The sequence below is a fragment of the Meles meles genome, chromosome 4 (assembly GCF_922984935.1).
Source record: "Meles meles chromosome 4, mMelMel3.1 paternal haplotype, whole genome shotgun sequence".
Lineage (NCBI taxonomy): Eukaryota > Metazoa > Chordata > Mammalia > Carnivora > Mustelidae > Meles > Meles meles.
This window is the reverse complement of record NC_060069.1, coordinates 44012825-44031043: the sequence shown is the minus strand read 5'-3', so window position 1 is coordinate 44031043 and position 18219 is coordinate 44012825. Positions and strand designations below refer to the sequence as shown.

The 18219-nt window shown below is 37.6% G+C and overlaps 1 protein-coding gene across 1 annotated transcript; it reads right to left on the bottom strand.

The window, feature by feature from the left end:
• Positions 1-2200: 2200 nt before the first annotated feature.
• On the bottom strand, positions 2201-18198 carry FBXO45 (F-box protein 45). The gene is made up of 3 exons (XM_046003563.1): positions 17548-18198; positions 9906-10262; positions 2201-5390 (listed from the first exon to the last, which is right to left on the bottom strand). The coding sequence occupies exons 1-3, from the start codon at positions 17860-17862 to the stop codon at positions 5205-5207; spliced, it is 858 nt and encodes a 285-aa protein (XP_045859519.1). The 5' UTR covers positions 17863-18198; the 3' UTR covers positions 2201-5204.
• Positions 18199-18219: the final 21 nt, after the last annotated feature.

Here is an 18219-nt window from a genome sequence, read left to right as displayed (position 1 = left end):
AGAGTCCACAAGCAGATTCCCCACTGAGTGCAGAGCATGATGTGGGGCTTGATCTCACGACCCTGAGTTCATGACCTGAACTGAAACCAAGAGTCAGATGCCCAATCCATTGAGCCACTCATGCACCCCTCAACCATCAAATGAAAAGACCTTTTAAACACTGTTTGAAAAATGTGGACAGGGTAGCTACACTAAAATAAACAAAGATATATGGCCTATTTCCATTACAATATGCCTCTAATTAATCTAACTTTAGATATCAGCATTTTAATAAATTACTTCAAGAAGCCTTTCTCAAGGAATGTAGGACCTCAAAACTTATTCCCACTACTCAATCTTATCCCATACTTGTTTATAAAGGAAAAAAGGCAGCAGAAATATAATTTTTTAAAAATACAATATAATTTACTAAATATCATACAACAGATAGACAGGATTCAATTTCCCTAAACTTTTTCTTGCCTGTTTTCTTGTCTAAAACGAAACAGGCGTTAAGGACTGTTAATCTACAGAGAACTCCCTAAATGAGTCTTACTTTCTATGTCACTCATCATGAAATCCTGTATTCACAAGCTAATTAATGACAATCTCCAATTCTGAGGGGCTCTTTTAAAGAACCATATACTGAAGAGGATAGAACACGCCCTCAATAATATTTTAATGACTACATCAAATAAAATGCAAATGGTTCAGGGGGAGGTCCCAAAAAGGAATTTAGGACAGACTAGTAAAGCTCTCCCTTACAAAAAGATAAATGCAGAAATTCTACTTTTTAAAGGAAATTAAAATCCTTTGTAAAATTTGAACCTATTAAAAAAGGTTGATGTGTCAAGCAACTTTTAGCAACATGATCAACTAATTCTCTCTTAAGCTTTTGGATCACAGAACAAATTTCTTCAGCCACGCTTGCCTCTTGTAACTCTTGGCAAACAACATTATCAAACATTACCATACCTAGCGTGGAGGTGATAGGAGAACAGGATCCTAGTGAATTACTATCCCCTGTTCACCTTCCATTCTAAACATGGGAAATGTGGATTCCATTATTAAAAGGCATGCATCTTATACATAAATTCCATTACCAAATTGCCCAAGCTATACCCCCATTTTCCTTTCCAACCAATACATATAAAAGTTGTTTTAAATGTAAGCAATCACAGGTGGTTAATGTTTTAACTTTTTATTAAGAAACTAAAGCAAAACGACAGAATTTCAAAAAATTAAAATACAGAATTCTAATTTTAATTCTAAACAAATATGAAATCTACACCAAAAATTAAATCAGTTTATCAGTATTTAAGAATAAAGGGGAATGGCTAAAATGCATTCACAGTCATCATTTCTTCCTTATTAGCTTCAGATTTATATCCCTTTCCTTCGTGCTTCCCTTCAACAGGATACAGAATTTCTTCCTATCTACCTTTTATTATAGTCTGTAACCTCAGAGCAGCTTTAGTCAGCCTATGTAATTCCTTCTCTGTTCCTTCAGCAAATACGTGAGCACCTGCCTATTGGGCTCTGATGATGGGGGCATAAATATGAGTCCGTCAGAGATCCTGTCCTAAGATGTTTAGAGGAGATAAGACACCAAAAAATAATAAAAATGAATAAATTTATACAAGCTATAAAGTAATATAGCATGAGTTAAGTATAAATATAAAAATAGGGAAGTTTCAAGGAAGAAAAGATCACATCCAGCTAGAGAAATTAGGGATGCTTTATGAGGGTAGTATTTGGATTGGTTATGGACTGTTCCTTCTAGGAAGGTATCAGAGGGGTCCTAATGATGATGGTGTTGATTTCCAGAAAGTAATCTCTAAAATTCTTTACATTTCTAGTTCTTCAAAACTGTTCATTTTTTTTTAAAAAGGTGAAAAAATATTAGTATTATAGTCTATATAAACAGCAGTTTCGGGACTTAAATCAAAAGTTAATTGTAATGCCTACTATATGGTTTAGGGCTGTTATTTTTGCAACTCTCTTTCCCAGGTCAAATCATATCTAAAAAGCAGAAGATGCCTCATCACTGAGCCATGACTTTAAGTATTCAACTGGGCAAAACCTACTTGCTTTAGGTGCTTTATAAAATCTATACCTAAACTTACATAAGAATGAAGATGAAATAAATGGCTTTTAATATTCAAGTCAGATAATGAAAAAAATAATCGTTAACTGTGAAATAATATATTAACCACAAAACTCCTTGTATGAAAAGTTTTAATGAATTATGAGCCATTGGCCATTACAGACTTTCAGCCTCAATTTTTCTTTCCTATGTAGAACCAGGTAATTAAAACAGACTATCTCAAGTATGACAGAAGACCATAGTATGAATAATAGTATTGTTTGTTTACACATCTGCATGCTTTGCTGAAGTTAAGAACCAAAGAGAATGCTCCCAGTTTCCCAAATCAACAAGATAAATTCAATTACATTTTTCTTTCCTGATCATAGTTTTAGCTGAAATACAACCAATACTACTTCGCCTTTCAATAGCACATTTTATCCATCATACAAGTATTTTCCTATTATCTTCTCCTTTACCTTCAATATGCTTGTGAGGTAGTGAAGGGAGGGAGCAAAGATTTTTTTTTTTTTAAATTTTGCAGATGAGAAGACTTAAGGTGAATTTAAAACTCAAACTTAGCAGCATACTGAAATCACTTAGGAAGTTTAAAAAAATCCTTATGATCACGTCATATCCCAGACCAACATCAGAATTTTAGGGTATGGGACCCAAGCAACAATATTTTTCAAAATGCACATGACTCCAAAGCACAGCTAAGTTTGAGAACCACTGGTCTAGATGATTTATACTTAACCTTCAGGTGCAACTGTCTTCTACCTGAATGCTCTCTCAGCACCAATGAAAGAGATTCCTTTTCCTTAAACATTGTTAACAGTTTAATATTCTCTGTACAACTACTATTGGTCTCCAGTAATAAAATAATTTATCAGGTTATAAATGAAGGCTCTTCATTCCCCTGATGCTCATTCTAAGTATGAACCTTCATTTTATAAAATTTGCAAATAGCATATTAGAGAATTTAAGTCTTTGAGATAAGAATGGCTTGTTGTTCAATATTGACACAATTATTTGATTCTAGGTTCAGTGTGCAATAACCACGTGTTTCTGTTTTCCATTCAGCACCTTCAAAACTTTGTTACAAATGAGTATTAAATGAATATTACATTAATAAGACAAAACGGAAGTTATAAATGAAACTCTCAGCAAAAGCTCTTGGAATTGGCTATATCACACCCTGAAAAAAAACAAGTACATAAGGGACTTTATTGTTTTATCATTTATCAACCTTCATCCAAAACCTGTTTTCTTCAGTTTTTAAACTTTGCCAAATTGAGTTGTTCTACACCAAGAAAAATCAATTTCTGTAGCAGCTATATTCTCTAACACTTTTAACACATAATTTCACTATGTACTATTAAATATGGTTTCCAGGTTTCTTCTTGACGTGTATATTGAAAATATCATTAACAGAGTTCACCTTTAAGCAACATAACAAATACGCAATAAAAATTTGTGAACTTGTCAACTGGCAAAAATAAATCTTTGCTCAACACTGAAATCCCGTTTCATAAAAGTATTGATAATCTTAACTCTTGAGGAGGAAGCCAAAAACCCCAGCCAGCTGCTTATTATCTCTAATTTGATTAGATTTAAAACAAAATTACACACAGCAGTAAGCTGAAAGGCAAAGAACCACCTGCCTTAGCCAAGTCTTATCACAAAGATGTATCTGAAACCATACATTTATACTTTCATACAGAAAGATGTTTCTCTTACAACAAAAGAAAATCTCAGCTCGTGTATGTTAGATTATTAATTCAAGAATATTAGTGAAATCAGATTTATTAGTCAAAAACTAAGAATAGGATTAACGTCAAGCTCTTCTACAAGGAAATCTTCAAAATATTGCCAACCTGAAGTTTTCAGCACAAGGTATTTTATTTCAAGTCCCATGGGGGCAATTATCTATAATGAGATTAAGAACATTCTTAACCTGGGTTCAGGCTGGCACTGTTTCAGATGGGTAAGTAAACATTTCTTGATAACCCCAATGAAGAGTTTGAGGCTTAGATTTGTTGCCATGATGTAAACAATATAAAATTAAAAAAAAATTGTAGTATCTACAGCATTATAAAGTTACAAAATAAAAGGACCATTAATTTTTTTCTGAAGGTCTGTGACTAACAGCTTTCATATTTGAGGCCTATAAGAGCAAATGGCAATGTTCTGTATTATTATGAGATACTTTCTCAAAGGGCCAAAAAATAAAACCGACACTATAAAATGCACATTATTATTATTACTACTGACATATGTATGATTAGAAATAGATTTGCCTTCCCTCAATCTCAAACCAGGAGATAGAGGGGTCTATACAATAATTTTTATTGTTAAAAGAAAAAATACTAGACTGTAACAGCTATGGAAACTGTAAATCAAATTAATGTAAAAATGAGCCAATACAACTCATCTCCTCTTAAAATCCTCTTCTTTGTAGTTACCTAATTTTCCCTAAATGATATTGTAATTTTGTACCATGTAGTGGTTTTTAAGAAATTGAACCAGAACAAAGCAACCCCTTTGTCCTTTTTTTTTTTAGTTTTTTTACACACTTATTATATATACAACTTTTAAAATAGCTGCACAATTTTACATCTCACTGTTAGAGAAGTGCAGTCCAGGCAGACCATGCTTCTCAATATATTAAAAATATTAAATAAAACCCAACCAGTTTCATACTTTTCTAATAGTCAAGCTGGCTGGGAAAAAGGGTCTGGAGAAAAAACAGGCAGTTGTAAAACAGGATCAGTCTTTCTTCACAAACACACTACTTAAAAATCTTGCTATTTCCTTATCTTATCCCTTTTATAGCATCTCTAAAATCTCACCTTAAAAGTTGGTAATGACACATTGCTAACTTAGAGACAAAATCTGTTGCAACATGCATATGTCTACTGCCCACTCAACCAACTGCAACCCTGAGGATTTTTCTGGCCCAGTACAAAGAGGAAACACTAAGATAATCTCTGCCATAGAGTTGCTTCTCCAGTTAACAATTTCATGTGTTTTTCAGGATGTTTCTTGGGCATGCATGTATGACACTGTCACTTCATGATTCTACTTTCCACAAGTAGATATCTCCTCCATTCTGTCTTTCATCCCAAGAAAGCCACTGTCATCCATCCAAAGGTTTTCCAAGGTAAACCAAAGTCACCTCTGTGTTGCCATATACAGCAGAAACTGCTGGGTATAAGCAGACTTTTGGAAGTCCTCTAAAGGCAACGCCCAGGAACTCATATCCACGTTCAAAAGCTAAAGTCTTATCTTCCATGTCTAAGATGACGCGAATTCTTTCTCCTATCTGTAAACAAACAACAAAGGAAGGTTAGAAGGAAACTCACCAAGAGGGCATAGCTAGAATACAATAATTATACAAATATACAATATACAAATTGTATATACAAATATACAATAATAATACAAATCAACAAGTTGAAAATATGAAGAATATATATCTTTAAAATTATCTGGAAAAATGATCAGAGAAGTTTTCTGGTCAGGGAGAAACATCTAGAAGAAATAAGATATATCAACTTCATCACAAATACTTATTTTTTTTTTTTTAAAGATTTTATTTATTTATTTGACAGACAGAGATCACAAGTAGGCAGAGAGGCAGGCAGAGAGAGAGAGGAAGAAGCAGGCTGTCCACAGAGCAGAGAGCCCGATGCGGGGCCCAATCCCAGAACCCCGGGATCATGACCCGAGCCGAAGGCAGAGGCCCCAACCCACGGAGCCACCCAGGTGCCCACAAATGCTTATTTTGTATTTTTTAAGATGGGATCTACATTTAATACCAAAAATTTAAATGCTCCCCCTGAACAGTTTCCAGATTTTATTTACTCTTTGTTTAAAGGTTTTTCTTAGGAAGTTTACTACTAAAATCTGTAACTTGGTACATTTCACCAAAAAAAAAAAAAAAAGTTATCTAAATTAACTTTTCAAATTACTCTAGTATAGTATAACAATATTATTCAGCCATAAAAAAGAAATATAATTTTGATACATGCTACAACATGGATAATCCTTGAAAACATTATGCTAAGTGATGAATTAAGCCAGACACAAAAAGATCAATATTGTATGATTCCATTTATATGAAGCACCTGCAATATTCAAGTTGTAGAGTCAGAAAATGGAATACAGATTGCCAGAGGCTAGAGGAAGGGACACAGATCGAAAGTTATTGTTTAATGAGCACAGAGTTTGTGTTGGGGAAGACAAAAAAGTCTTAGGTATAGATAGTGGTGATGAATACACACATTGTATTAACGCCACTGCACTGTACACTTACAATAGTTAAAACAACAAATAATGCTGTGTATATTTTATCACAATAAAAAGTTACCACAATAAAAAACACATAACATCTAAAGTTTACAAACAGTTCTAAATATACTGTGGAACTTATATAATCATGAGGAGCCAAATCTGATTATAGATTCTGAAGATGCATAATAAGCTTATTAGTCATTTTATGGGCCACTGCTCTGAAATGCCAGTTATAAAAACAGCAGCACTGATTGTTAAACTAAAGCAGAAGCACAATATATCCAGCTTTTTTCCCACATGGAAAAGTGGGAAAGCAGACAAATAAGGATATTTTATTCTTATAATTTGCATTTACAAAAGGCTGTTTCACCTATACACTTGGAGGCAGAAAGTCCTAACATCTGCAATAAAAAAATCAGAATTTAGTATTTCCCAATTAATGTTAATTTCTGCTGTTGCTGTTACTTTTTCTTTGTTGTATTTAAACAAATGTAAACATCTACTTCTTTCTTCCCTTTGCCCAACTCATAGATTAACTTGTACCCCCATTTTATGGACCTAAAAACATCCTAATCACCATCACCACTATTGCCACCAACAAAACAAACAATAAAAATGAAAAGTGAATATTTGATGGGTATTCATTTTGTAGTTTATTTGTATTATCTCATTTAATTCTCCCATCTATCCTAATATTTGTCCCTATTTTACATAAGACGGAAACTAAGATGACAGAACCATTCCTGGTGAAATTTGCAAGTCTGCTTCACCATTGATTGATTGAATGTACAGCACACACACACCACAGGGAGCAGAAAGCAGAAGTCTCAGTAGCTTTAGGTGTCAGAGGGCAAAACTTGGGAGATGGCAGAGCACCTGGAAACTTAGAGGAGGAACTCCATAAGCAAACGGAACCACAAAGAAGATGAGCCCCAAATCTGAGAATAAACTGCGCAAATCATTGTGTGACCACTGTCTTACATAGACACAGAGGAAATCCCCACAGAATCAGGCTGGAAAATTAACAGCTAGAAGTCAAACCCCCCTATCCCCCAACCAAAAAAAAAACCCAGAAAACAAAAAACAAACAAACCTGAACAAAGACCTAGCGGCTATACACCATGGAGGAGACAGAGTTTAGTCTGAAGACTCCAGACAACTTAACTGCCTACTAGAACATCTATACTTTTTGGAAAAACGAAATGATTTCTAAAAACAAAACATTCCATTATTACTATTATATATTATCTATAATTTCCAATTTTCAATTTAAATAACTGACTGGATGGGACACCTGGGGGGCTTAGTTGGTTAAGCATCTGCCTTTGGCTCAGGTCATGATCCCAGCATCCTGGGATTAAGTCCCACATCCAGCTCCTTACTCAGCAGGGGGCCTGCTTCTCCCTCTGCCTGCTCTGCCTGTAGCTCTCCGTGCTTCTGCTCTCTCCGACAAATAAAAATCTTTTAAAAAAAGAAATCTTAAAAAAAAATCTTTTTTAAATTTTCAAAAATAAAAAAATAAAACTGACTAGAAAGGAAAAGAAACAGAAAAGTACAATCCATACTCTGAGGAAAAAAAGCAGTCAATAAAAACTGATTCCAAGCAGGGCTACATGTCGGATTTGGCAGACAAAGAATTCAAAGTAGTGATTATAAATATGTGCCAAGAATTAAAGCAAAATCTAAATGATAAATGGACAGATTCTCAGTAGAGAAATGGAAACTACAAAAAAGAACCAAACAAAAATTTTAGAGCTCTAGAGTAAAATAACTGAAATTCACTAGACTGGCTTAGTAGAGAAATCGATATAGTAAGGAGAACGAATCTATGACCTTGAAGATGGAGTAATAGAAATTATTTAATCCAAAAAACAAAGAGAAAAAAGATTTTTTTAAACAATAACACAGTTTCAGTGATAGAAAGACAATGACAACATCAAGCAGCCCAACAACTACATTAAATGTAAATGGGTTAAACATTCAAATCAAAAGACTGAGATTTTGAGATTGGGCTAGATTAAAAAGACCCAATTATATGCCCTCTAGGAGACCCATTTTAAACAAAGACAGATTGAAATTAAAAGAATAGAGAAAAAGATGGGCGCCTGGGTGGCTCAGTGGGTTAAGCCTTTGCCTTCAGCTCAGGTCATGATCTCAGGGTCCTAGGATTGAGTCCCACATTGGGCTCTCTGCTCAGCAGGGAGCCTGCTTCCCCCTCCCTCTCTGCCTGCCTCTCTGCCTACTTGTGATCTCTCTCTGTGTGTCAAATAAATAAATAAAATCTTTGAAAAAAAAAAGAATAGAGAAAAAGAGATACCTTGCAATAGTAAGCATAAGAAAGTTGAAGTTATATTAACATCAGACAAAATAGACTTAAAAACAAAAAGTAATGAAATCTCCAACTATACTTGCTAATTTACCTATTCCTTCTTTCAGTTAAGTTTTTGCTTCATGTGTTTTGGAGTTCTGTTATTAGGTGCATATATGTTTACACAGTTGTATCTCCCTATATGATTAACTCTTTTATCATATGAAATAACTCTAATAATATTCCTTGTCTTTAAGTCTATAAATCCTTAAAACTTCCAATTTCTTATCAGATTACTGTGTTTTAAACTCAGCTGACTCTATGGTAATCATATGGCTTTTTACAAATAAGAATATAATTTTGACTCCAGAATCAAGTGAGTATGGCATAAGGCTAGGATGAAAAGAAGAGGGGCGCCTGGGTGGCTCAGTGGGTTAAGCCTCTGCCTTTGGCTCACGTCATGATCCCAGGGTCCTGGGATCGAGCCCCACATCGGGGTCTCTGCTTGGCAGGGAGCCTGCTTCCTCCTCTCTCTCTGCCTGCATCTCTGCCTACTTGTGATCTTTGTCTGTCAAATAAATAAATAAGATCTTAAAGAAAAGAATAAAAAAATGCAGTAGTTTGCCTGAATTTGCCTGTCTTATAGAAATCACTGACACCTCAAGAGGCTTTGAATCCAAAGATTAATGAATAGCAGAGGGTATGTGGGTGCATGTGCATGGTGCATTTGTGGGAATAAGAAGTCTAGAAAAAGTAGATTTGGATGTGCCATGATATATGAAAGATGACAATCTAGATAGAGCACAAGTTGGGAAACTATGGTCGTTGGGCCAAATCTGCCTGCAGCCCATAAATAAGGTTTTACTGGAACACAGTTATGCTCACTCATTTACATATCATCTATAGCTGTTTTTGTACTATAAAAACAAAACTGAACAGCTGTGACAGAGACCAAATGGACCGCAATTCCTGAACTATTTACTACCCACCCTGTACAGAAAAAAGTTTGCCAACTCTCAGCTTAGAGCAAAGACAGATTGCTCAAGGTCAAATATGTATCAGGAAACAAATATGGAAATACTAAAAGATTATATTAGAGTAGCAAAGAAAGGCCAATTAGACTATTTTTAAGTTATCAAAAAGACATACAAAGCTACTATATAAACTGTAAATTTAAAACAAATCAAGGCATGATTTGACAAAGGCCCACAACTGAGAAAATACCCAGTTTCTCACCTGATATTTTGGTGCATTGTTGCATTGTGGAAAACTGCCATTGACTTCTCCATTATGTAGTAGATTATTGTCCACCAGATTCCAGCCCCAGCTCTGGTCATCACTACCCAGTAATGCCACATAACCTTGGCACTGCATGGGGGCCCGTTTTGTGGCAATTCCAATCACTGCCACAGTGCCCAGAGGGCCTTCCCACCACACTTCCCATGCATGGCGGCCCTCACTGAAACCAATCTTGGTCCTTGCACCATCAGTACTCTGGGCAATGGGGTTTCGATGTAAAGTAAAGCCATTTTTCTTAATGTAGACATTCCTGGAGCAGTCATTAGTGCTGAAGGCATGTTGGAAAGCACGTACCTGAAAACATGAAAAACAGACCAAAGAAACAGAAATTTCATTTTTCTTAAACATTAAAAAGTACCCAAACTTTAGGGGCATCTGGGTGGCTCAGTAAGCCTCCAACTTTTGATCTCAGGGTCGTGAGATTGAACCCTGGGTTGGATTCCAAGCTAGGGGTGGAGACTGCCTAGATTCTTTCTCTCCCTCATCCTCTGCCCCTTCCCACCCACCCTACTCCTGTGTGCTCTCTATCTTAAAAAAAAAAAAAAGTACCAAAGTACTCTAGGCTCCATGTCTTTAAACAATAAAGTGATATATATATATACATACACATATATATAATTTTAAAAGTCACATTGTCTCATTATTGATCAAAATTCTGAACTGTAGTACAATTTCTCCAAATCAATTTCTTAAAATATCAAAGGATATACACAACAATCCTTATATTTTAGAGATAATGCTGAAATGTTTATAGATGACGATATCTCAGAATTGCTTTGAAATATCTAGGACTGGCAAAGGAAAGTGGGTGGGGTAAACATGAAAATAGACTGTCCATGAATTAATCACTGGTAAAGCTTGGTGACAGGTTTGGGAGGTTCTTTAAACTATTTTCTCTAGTCATGTTTATATTTAGTATTTTATATCAAAAAGTTAAAGGATGTATAATTTTCATGTTGGCAATACTGTCATAAAAAATATTTTAACAGAGAACTTAGTCATAGCAGCTCTAAAGTTTATGAAAAATTTTAATAACCACAAACTATGTTAGATCCTCAGCTTCCTTGCCAGTTATTACTCACATATTGAGACAGCACCACTCTCATTTTACCAAATCAAATAACCCCACAAATAGCACCTAATTTCAAACACTAGAGTTTATAAGGAAATAGTCATTACAAATAGCTGCCATTGATAGGACAGATTAGTTGACCTTCACTAACCAGTTTTTCAAGCTTCCAAAACCCAGTACAAAAATTTCTACTCTGTACAAATAGTAAACACTTCCCATGCTTTAGTAATTTAAAGTTTTTGATTTGGGGGAGGGAGAAAAAAACAAAGTGTTTGCTTTGTATGTTTGCTGAAAATTCTTTCTTTATTCAAACTACCCCAAAGCAGCCAAAGGTTGGGGCCTATTGCTTTAGTTAACCTAAGCCACCAACTCCAGAATCTAAGATTTCAGCATTAGGATGGGCCTCAAAAAGACTTAGTGCAACACAGGGATGAGGACACAGACCTAAAACTCAACAGCTAGTTAGAGCAAGAACCCCAAAGAGAAGTCAGGTATCCCTTCATCCAGTGTTCAGTTACTATTAGCCAGTACCTCACTGCTTCACTGTTGCACTGCAGACCAGAGACAAAAAACAAACAAACAAATAAAACCCCTGCTTGATTTAGGAGGCTGTAATACTGAAATATTTCTAAATTTTTTCCTATCTGTACCTACTTGTAAGCACATAAAAAAAAAATCAGAACATAAGATTAAATGGGGGAGTAAAATGTCCCCAAAATATTTAAAAACTCGAGAGTTTAACAACTAAAATATAAAATACTTTATAAAATCTTCATTACAAAATTTTTAACTAATACTTACCTATGTCTATTCCCCAATTCTTATAAATACTAATTGCTTTTTCTCTATGCTTCTTCTCTTTGTCACAGAGACATTGTTGACAACCACTTCTTCAGATTTCTGACTTCTTCCTATTACTCTGGACTGATCTTTCTTCACTGTAGTCTTTTCTGGTGGCCACCCTACTTCTGCCCCCTAAAACTCTTCAGAACTCAGTCCTTCACTCTCTTCCTAATTTCTTTCCAGACCTAGTTTTCTAAAAGAGCACCTTTATTATATTTCATCCCAGTTCAATAACCACAGATGGTTCCATACTAACTACCATATCAACTGTGAATTTTTCTTCCTGGCTTTCAAAGCCCTTCAGGTATGGTTCTTCCTACTTCCCTAACTCCACGTCATTCTCCCTGTCTGTAATATACCTGCTTTCCCTCTCGAACAAATCCTATATCCTCTAAAACAAGATCTAGTCTTGCCACCTCTATGAAGGTAGTCTAACTGAAACCACCCAATCCCCAATGTCTCTCTCCTAAGTTCTTACCCATGATAGTTGGCACCATACAACATTTAAGTCTGTATCCAACCCGGGATGCCTGGATGGCTCAGGAGGTTAAGCGTCTGCCTTCAGCTCAGGTCATGACCCCAGCCTCCTGGGATCAAGTCCCACATCAGGCTCCTTCCTCAGTGGGGAGCCTGCCTCTCCCCCCTGCTTGTGCATGCGCGCTCTCTCTCTCTCTGACAAATAAAATCTTAAAAACAAACAAACAGGGCACCTAGGTAGCTCAGTGGGTTAAGCCTCTGCCTTCGGGTCAGGTCATGATCTCAGGGTCCTGGGATCGAGTCCCACATCGGACTCTCTCCTTGGCAGGGAGCCTGCTTCCTCCTCTCTCTCTCTGCCTACTTGTGATCTCTTTCTGTCAAATGAATAAATAAAATCTTTTTAAAAAATTTCTAAAACAAACAAACAAAAAGTCTGTATCCAACCCAACTACTTGATTCTAGTAAAAAATATACTGAAAAACAACAGGAAAACAACACTAGTCTTACTAAATTGATCCAACTTCTCTCAGCCTAGAACAGAAGGGCATGTTAAGGAACACTATGGGAATGAAATCTGCAAAGTCCAGATTGAGGGAAACAGAGTAAACAACCTGATTTCTTCAACAGATAAGTTGCAGGAAGGGGAGTTAGGAGAGAAAGAGGCTGAATTTGTTGGCTAAAATAGCCTTTAAGACAACTGCCTTTGGCTCAGGTCATGATTCTGGAGTCCCAGAATTAAGTCCCACATCAGGCTTCCTGATTGACCAGGAGTCTGCTTCTCCCTCTGACCCTCCCTGCTCTCATGCTCTCTCTCTCTCATTCTCTCTCAAATAAATAAAATCTTTTATAAATGAATGAATGAATGAATGAATAAAATAGCCTTAAGAAATATATCAACTGTTTGCCATGAGAACCTTATATCTTATATCTTGATTAAATAACTTAAATTAAATTGATTAAATAAACTTAAAATTAAAAATACAGCATTTGACATTTCTGAAACAATTGGAAATTTTAACAATTTTGTTTACATTAAGGAATTATTAATTTCCTTATACTTCATTAATATTGACATTGTTACTGTGTTAAGTGTCCTTATCTTTTCAGTATTTTTTGACAATTTTTCTTTTATTTATATCCTTACATTAAGATAATTTTTCATCTGAAAAATTCAGATGAAATGGAAAAATAAATACACAAATTAATAAATAAAAAACAATCCATAGTTCCTGTCTCAGTCTAATGCACAACCTAAATTTTACAATATAACAAACAACTTTAAGATCTACTTTAGGGGGCGCCTGGGTGGCTCAGTGGGTTAAAGCCTCTGCCTTCGGCTCAGGTCATGATTCCCAGGGTCCTGGGATCGAGCCCCGCAGGGAGCCTGCTTCCACCTCTCTCTCTGCCTGTCTCTCTGCCTACTTGTGATCTCTGTCTGTCAAATAAATAAATAAAATCTTAAAAAAAAAAAAAAAGACCCACTTTAGGATCTAGGTCTAAAACCTAGAGAATATATTATAGTTAGTGGCTAAGTATGACCGAAATAATTGTTGTTCCTTGATGACATAAAAAATATGAACTTTTTTTAAAAAAGATTTTTATTTATTTATTTGACAGAGAGAGAGATCACAAGTAGGCAGAGAAGCAGGCAGAGAGAGAGGGGGAAGCAGGCTCCCCACCAAGCAGAGAGCCCGATGTGGGGCTTGATCCCAAGACCCTGGGATCATGACCTGAGCCGAAGGCAGAAGCTTTAACCCACTGAGCCACCCAGGCAGCCTAAAATATGAACTTTTAAAAAGAACACAAATCTTAAATAGACAGAAATTCCAAATACTTTCGAGTTTTATGCTATCCTATGCCTGTTCCCATCCTCCTCTTAGCTGGACAGGCTCCCTGGAAATCCTATGACTTTATCTTTCTTCTTCTTCATCTCATTCACTCCCAGTCAGCTGTCCACTTATGTGCATTTTTCTCTATGATAGCTCTCCCAGACATCCTCTTCTCTCCTTTGCGTATTTGTTCAGGTCTTAAGGACCTCTGGCATAGGTACTAACTCCTGCTCTGTCCCATTCATCTATGGCCTAGTTTTTCTAAACCACAGCTCTTGTCACTCCTCTGTGCAAACTTCTATGGTTTAAAATGGGAGAATAAAGCCCAAACTCTACAATGAAGCCAATATGCCAAGAACATCCATAGTATATCTAGTCTCAACTTACCTTTACAATTATACTTCCCACTTCTTCAATTCAATCTCCCTAAACCCTTTTATATCTCTAGCCTTTCCTCTAAACTTCAAACTGTTAACAGCTGCCTATCTGAAATCTCTCAGATCTCTCAAAAATACTGTAAATTCTACTCTACCAAAATTGAACTCAGGCTATTCCTCCTAAATCTAGCCCAGGTGATTCCCATAATTAAATAAGAGAGATATCTAGGAGTCATTCTTAGCACCTCCCTCTTCCCCACCCCTATTTCAAATCTATTGCCAAGTCCTGTAGATTTTACTTTCTAAATCTTTCCTACATTTCTCCCCATCTCCTACACTACCCACTTCCTACCTGATCTACCCATATTTCTAAGGTCCTCCTCCAATCTGTTCTCTATACCGAAGTCTGAAACAACCTCTTAAAAATGCAAAAAAAAAAAAAAAAAAATCACACCAATCTCCACACTCCTAACCCCCTCTTGCTTACAATTTAAAATGGCTTCCCTATAGTTTGGTCTCAACCCACCTCTTTCATTTTCTCTCAAACCTGTCTCACCTTTGCTCTCCATGATCCAGCCACACTGTTGTGTTTTCTACCCCTCATACTCATCAAGTTCCCTCCTGGAAGGCTCTTTTCTCTCCCCTTGGCCTTACTGTTCAGGTTCTACTTCATGCATTGTATCCTCAGAGAAAGTCTTCCTTGACCTCCCTACCTTGGTCAAATCCTCCATTACTGACATTCAGAGTACTATGTACTTCTCCTTCATAGTATCTACCACAGATGCAATTTTATAACTGTGCAATTATTTTATCTATCTCTTCACCCCCACTAAACTATAAGCTCCCAAAAGTAAGGCATCCATACAAGTTTTGGGTCTGCTTTTATTCCACTGCATTTGCAAAACTGAGCACGGTGCCTGGCACTCACATTTTTAAAAATAAAAACATACACTCTACAAATCCTTTGCTTTCCTCTTGTCTTGCATTTGCTCAGGGTATTTCTTCTTAGTAAAATGTTCAAATCCTATCTTTAAAATTCAGCTCAAATATAATCCTAACCTCAAAACTTCTCCAAGCCTCCACTCAACTTGTACATCTTTCTTTTCACTGAAACTCTAGTGTGTGTGAATATATATATTTCTAGTATATACTGTATTTATAATAACTCTAACAGGAGCAATTTCTATCATGTGTTATTTCTATACATTTTTCTTCTCTCCTTGAATGAGGACTTCCTTACTAGGCTTTCTGACTTCTTTTGAATTAATCTTTTTATTCCCAAGACATGCAAGAAAAGTTCTGCAACATCTGAATGAACATTGATTAGTACTAGTTTACAATACCTACCCTGAGTGTGGTAGAAAGACATATAAAGTGTTTAAAAATCTAAGAAACCTAAAATATCTCTGGAAGGATACAAAAAACAGGTAACATAGGTTGCGTACAAGAGGGGAAACTAAACTGGGTGGCTGGCAGATGGGCAAAAGAAGACATTTTGCTGATATTATTTTGCTTCTTTTGCATCTTGGCTCACATGAACACATTATCTAACACATATAATAATATGAATCTGGACTCGTGTAAATAGATACATTACAGACCAATTACAAAAAGGTCTTGTTGAAAATAAGTAAAAACAATAAGGTTTATAAAAAAAGAAGCTAAATAAAATGTATGAAGCATATCTGTTTTCAGGCAAAGCAGGACAAAACTGCCATGTTCTGCGCTCTACTATATAAATTACAACTAGTATCCACTAAGCATCCACCATGTACAAATATTGTCCTAGTCAAGTAACATGTTATTTCACTTACTAAAAATTTGATAGTTGACATATATAATGGCAATATTCCTTATTGTATTAAACTAAATTTTCCTTTATTACATAAGAATAAATTTTACATCTACTTCACAAAGAAAAAAATTTACTTCTTACTCTGACTCCCCTCCTTGGCAGTCTAGTTTGAAAAGTGGTATCTATCCTTTTTAGTTATTAATGTATTTTTTTTATGTTTACCACATTCCAGGGCAGGCTTCATCCTCTCTCATATATGCTCCCAGTGACTGCTGTACTGAGCAGTTGTTATCTATCCAACTGAATACAAGCTCCAGGCCTTTGTTTATATTGCCTGAAGAATCTTCTCAGCCCTGCCATAACCTGTTACTTGAAATTTTCACTTGTGTATGAACAAGGCAGGAATATGCCCAAGAATCTAGGAGGCAAAAAGGCAGCAAAACCGGTATCAGCACATTAGATGACAAATGGAACACAAAAGCTGTACCATCAAGGTGGACCTATGAAAAAGTTGGCAGGGAAGTAGCTAAATAGTGAGACAAGGCAACATTAGAACAGTTAAGTGCTGCCCATAGGGGAGAAAGGGATGTTCTGTTAAAGCCTGTATCTTGAAACTTAGTAGAATGCCTACGACCACGTAGAATGTCTACGACCACAGTAGAATGTCTAGGACCACACTCATAAGCCTGAAACATAATGGAAGGAATTAGAGAACTTGGGAGAAAATAGGGGGAAAAAAACAGTAAAAAATCAGAGCCTGGAAAAGGTGAAGTGAATGTGGGGAGAAAGCAAAGATCTTAGAAACTAAGCCGGTGTTAGACAGCCGAGATGACCTATTAAAAAACAAGATAAGAGTACTGAAAGGTACACTAATGGAGTGGGGGGTGGTCTGCCTTTTGGGGAGAAGACTGTGGAAAGTGGAATGAGTGATGGGAACCAGGAATTGCAAACTATCTGGTCCTTTAAAAAGTACATCACGGAAGTGGGGTAGGTTAAGGAGCAGAACTTCAAAGAGAAGAGGATCTTTATGGAGGGGGGAGGTGAGGTAAGGTATTGACTGCAGTCGCGCAAAGGCGGGATGGTGAGGCGAGGCGTCTGAGTCAGAGCTTAGATGAGTAGCACTGAGATTGAGAGCGGCGCAGAGAAGCGGGACTGGGGGCAGCGGCGTGGCCCGGGGCTCCCTCACCTTGGCCTTGTAGCTGGGCAGGTTGCAGAGGATGTCCGTGCGTAGAGCCTCTTCTGCCAGGCTGCGGGCGCAAAGGCTCCGCCACACCTCGCTGTTCTCATCACCGTGCAGGCAGCGGTACCAGTGCTTGCACACCAGGGCGCAGCTCCGCAGCTCGGACAGCTCCAGGTAGGAGAACACCAATTCCAGCACCCGGCTAGGCAGCCGGCCCCCTGCCCCCGCAGACCCTGAGCCCGAACCGCCGACCGCGCCGCCGCTGCCGCTACAGCCAGCCCCGCCGGAGGCTCCCCCAGGCCCCGGGGCTGGCGCCGCCATCGCCTCACCAGCCGGCCCAAGGGCCGCCGCTGCCGCCGCCGCTTCCCCCCGTCTCTGCTGAGGAGGCCAAGCCTCGCCTTGAGACCAGAGAACCTCGCTCACCGCCCCTTTCACAGCCAACCACCGGCCCTCCACCACTCCCGCCCCTGCCCGGGGGCGTTCGCCACGCGCCCCGCCTCACTAAGGGCAGACGCACCGGCTGCACGGGCGTCCCCCGCCCTTCCTCCCCGGCTCAGCGCGGGCGTCGGAACCGCCCGACTCTCACGGCCTCCCCGCGGCGCGCCCGTGGCTCCGCCATACTGGTTGAGGGCACGAAGCAAGGGCGCACGCCCAGCTCGCTCGCGGTTCCTCTCGGCC

Excerpts from the sequence above, each read along its gene's own strand:
- FBXO45 (XM_046003563.1), bottom strand. The coding sequence starts at position 17,862 with ATGGCGGCGCCAGCCCCGGGGCCTGGGGGAGCCTCCGGCGGGGCTGGC. Across the intron at positions 10,263-17,547 it reads TGCCCAGCTACAAGGCCAAG|GTACGTGCTTTCCAACATGC; the intron begins GTGAGGGAGCCC and ends TCATGTTTTCAG. Across the intron at positions 5,391-9,905 it reads ACAATGCACCAAAATATCAG|ATAGGAGAAAGAATTCGCGT; the intron begins GTGAGAAACTGG and ends GTTTGTTTACAG.